This window comes from Lissotriton vulgaris, chromosome 4_1, assembly GCF_964263255.1.
Source record: "Lissotriton vulgaris chromosome 4_1, aLisVul1.2, whole genome shotgun sequence".
NCBI lineage: Eukaryota > Metazoa > Chordata > Amphibia > Caudata > Salamandridae > Lissotriton > Lissotriton vulgaris.
Window position 1 is genome coordinate 2,068,759,939 of NC_141691.1, and position 3,491 is coordinate 2,068,763,429.

Here is a 3,491-nt window from a genome sequence, read left to right on the forward strand (position 1 = left end):
ATAACAGACCCAAGTTTATAGGGCGGTAATTCAACACAGTAAACTCCTATCAGGATTTGGCTGCAGCAGCAGCAGCCAGGCCTCATTCCCCATTATTCACCTATCATGGGGAGCATCCCTTGCTCCCCTGCCAGACAGCACCTTCAACTTCCCTCCTTCACACCAGACCCCCTTAGGACCTGCACACCTTTACCACCTGCAGGTAGAACATGTATGTTTTAAACCCGAAATAATGGATGCATTTCTTTGACTATCTCACCCCTCTACCTCTCTAGCTTCTAGCTTTAACTCATCTTTCTTACTAACCTTTCTCTCCCTAACTCAGCTCTCTGTGTACCCCGATCCCTCACTGCGTTAACTAATTGCTTCTAGGCACTTGATAGAGCAGCGCCGGGCCTGGGGGTCGTGATTGCGAAGCTTGATATGCCGGTGTCTCGCAGTAGTGAAGGAGTTGTAAAATGTAAATGTAAATGTAAATGTACATGTATTTATACAGTGCAAATCACCCACACCGCAGGTATCTATGCGCTTGCTTAGGGAACCCGTCCTGGTATTCCCCTGTGAGATACCCTGGCAGGGTATCCGCAAGGTGAAAGCCAGGCATCCCGCCGCGAGGGGCCGTTGTGGAGATTAAGCAAGCTATTGCCCAGAGTCGCAGAGTGTGAACCCGTGAGTCGAGTAGGCACCGGAGCGAGAATTATCGAGTCCGTGGAATTTTTTGAGCCCAAGACCCGCCGAGGCGGGGAATTGAACCCTGGTCCAGGGCCGATCTCAGCTTCCGGGTCTGCCGCCTCTAACCCCTGAGCCATACTTCTCCACAATAAGTTGTAGGGTCTGTAAAGCCCGAGTCAGGGCCGTAACATCAGGGTGCTGTAGGGAGCTTGGGTACCAGTCTTGGAAGCCCAACTGGACAGAGCAGAGCCGGGCCACAGGGCAGAGAAGCACCTTTTTCATGTTTATTAAACACCAGGGGTTACTTTTCAATGATGCTACATGTCAGGATGATGGTTTATGTGATTGTTATTTATTTTTCATGATGCTGCTTTTCATGTTTTATGGACATTTGTATTTTTTTGAGTTTAAGAGCTTTATTAAAGAGTTTAGAGACTTAGGCCCACATGCATCAAAGTTGGAGATTGCGATTTCTTATTTGCATTTTGTAAGGAATTGCAAATAAGAAATCGCAAAATGGTATTCATCAATTTTTTCGCGATTTTTTTGCGAATCGCAAAATGTCGCAATTAAATGCGATTCGCGCTTTTTTCCGCATTTTGCGAAATCGCATAATGCGAAATCGCATTTTGCGATTTCGCAAAATGCGAAAACAGCACAGTTGATGAATTGATGCAGTCTGATTACCTGAGAGCCACAGAAGGCAATCAGGGACACCTGATGTTCCCTTTGAATGTAGCTCTGGCAGTTGATCTCAGAGCTTGGTGAGGAAGGTTGGTTATTGCTGCAGTGTGTGTTTTGGAGAAGGAAAAACATGGAAAATCAAGAGGCAGAGGGGCCCTCCAGGAAGAGAAAAGTCAAATTTTCTGACAAAGAGCTTGAAATTCTGATTGAGGAGGTGACAGACAGGCATGAACAGTTGTTTGGGAAACTGTCTCACAAAGTGCCTGATGCTGTAAAAAGGAATATGTGGCTCAACATTCAGTCAAAGGTGAATGCAGTTGGAGTGGCTCACAGGGAAATCTGCAATTTACAAAAGCGCTGGTATGACTTGCGCAGTCGTGCTAAGGAGAAGATAGCTGAAAGAATAAAATCAGCAAAAAGAACTGGAGGGGGCCCCCCTAAAGACACACCAACTACCCCTTTGGATGACCTTGTGGAAGGGACACTTCTGACTGAGGCAGTTGTTGGAGTCATAAACATAGACACTTCAGACCTCATCACTCCCTCTGAAGGTAAGTTAACATGTGTTTGGTAATGTAAGTGTGTGAATGATATAGTTATTAATTTCCATAGTGAAGCATTTAAAAGCAAGACTGTTCCAACATTTACATGCTTGGTTCATTACATTTAGAAGCCAACTTGCCTATCTGACAGGGAATTTAGATTGGTCACAGTAATGCATCATGGTTAATGTAGTTTCTGAGAAACACTGCTTGACATGCAAAAGTTTTACATCTCATAAAAAAATACATAACAACAGATATGTTAGTAAATATCCAAAATTTATTTAAACCACATCCATGAGCTACAATTAATACTTTTATTAATCACAGCAAAGCACTTTCAAATCAAAATATCTGTTTTTATTTCACAGAATTACTACAAGAATTGATAGAGCGAGATCTAAGAGATTTCACTAACTTAGAAATTCAAATAAATGAGGATGCCAACATGCCAAGTACCTCAACAGCACAGGAGTCATTAACTGAAAGGCAAAGAGTACGCCAATTATTGCAAACAGAATCTGAGGATGAAAGTACTCAAAGAAATGCAGTCTCAACACCAGAGCCCACACCAACAGCCAACAATGTCAGGCCTAGTAGGCGAAGGAGACAAAGCCAATTTTACAGAAGGCGTCCAAGGACATCCACAGTGTCTATGTTTGAGGAGGGTTCCACCACTGGTAGCCATGTTGAGGATAAAATATTAAAAATACAGCGTCTGCAAGGAAAAGACATTAGAATTATAAAAGGAAACATGAAGTTTATGTGCAAAAACATAGCAGGCATGCACAGCACTATGAAGAAGATGGCTGAGGATTTCAAATGCACCCAAGAGGCTACTGTTAAAAAAATGGACAGTATAGCAAAATCATTGAAATCTATTTGCACAGTAATGACATTGCAACATAAGGAAAGTGTTCATAGGCACCTTACGCAACAGACAACCTTAAATGGCCAGAACAGACTGTTATCAAGAATTTCCAATTCATTGTTCAAAATTTGCAAACAAAATGCAGAAATTCATGATAAAATGAATGCTTCATTTGTGGCAATAAGAAGGGGAATGGAGAGAGAGGTTTCCATAGAGCATGCTTGTAGCAGTGATAATATACCTGTTTTAACTCCACCAAAGGATGATATTGCTATGGGTGGGACAAAAGTTAATCCACCAGAAGGTATCTTTGGTGGCTCTAGAAGAAGTGTTAGATTTGCTAAGGAAGCATGCAACACGGTGATGGATGAAGGAATTAAAAATGCAAAGGCTTTGGGTGTGCGTGGACGTAAAAAGTAGTTCACAAGCAACATCTTTGAGAAAGGCATTTTTCATGATTATTTTTTATTCACATTTACTCATTGACTGAAATGAAGGTCCTCATAAATAGACAGAGGCCTGGTGTTTTTTTCCTGACACATTAAAAAAATTTAGTTTGTATAATCTGTACATGTCTTTGGTTCCATAGTACATATTTCCTTGATTTGAAAACAAATTAAAATAAAGCATGGTACCTTTTCAAAAATAATTCTGTGTAATTTCTGCTCTCCTCATCCGTCCTTCTGCAGCTTCTGGTCCATGTTGTCTTGCTGGGGGTTGCT

At 41.8% G+C, this 3,491-nt stretch overlaps 1 protein-coding gene across 1 annotated transcript; it reads left to right on the forward strand.

Moving 5' to 3' along the window:
- The first annotated feature begins 1,485 nt into the window (after positions 1-1,485).
- On the forward strand, positions 1,486-3,189 carry LOC147725022 (uncharacterized). The gene is made up of 2 exons (XM_086966487.1): positions 1,486-1,907; positions 2,270-3,189. The coding sequence occupies exons 1-2, from the start codon at positions 1,487-1,489 to the stop codon at positions 3,187-3,189; spliced, it is 1,341 nt and encodes a 446-aa protein (XP_086822613.1). The 5' UTR covers position 1,486.
- Positions 3,190-3,491: the final 302 nt, after the last annotated feature.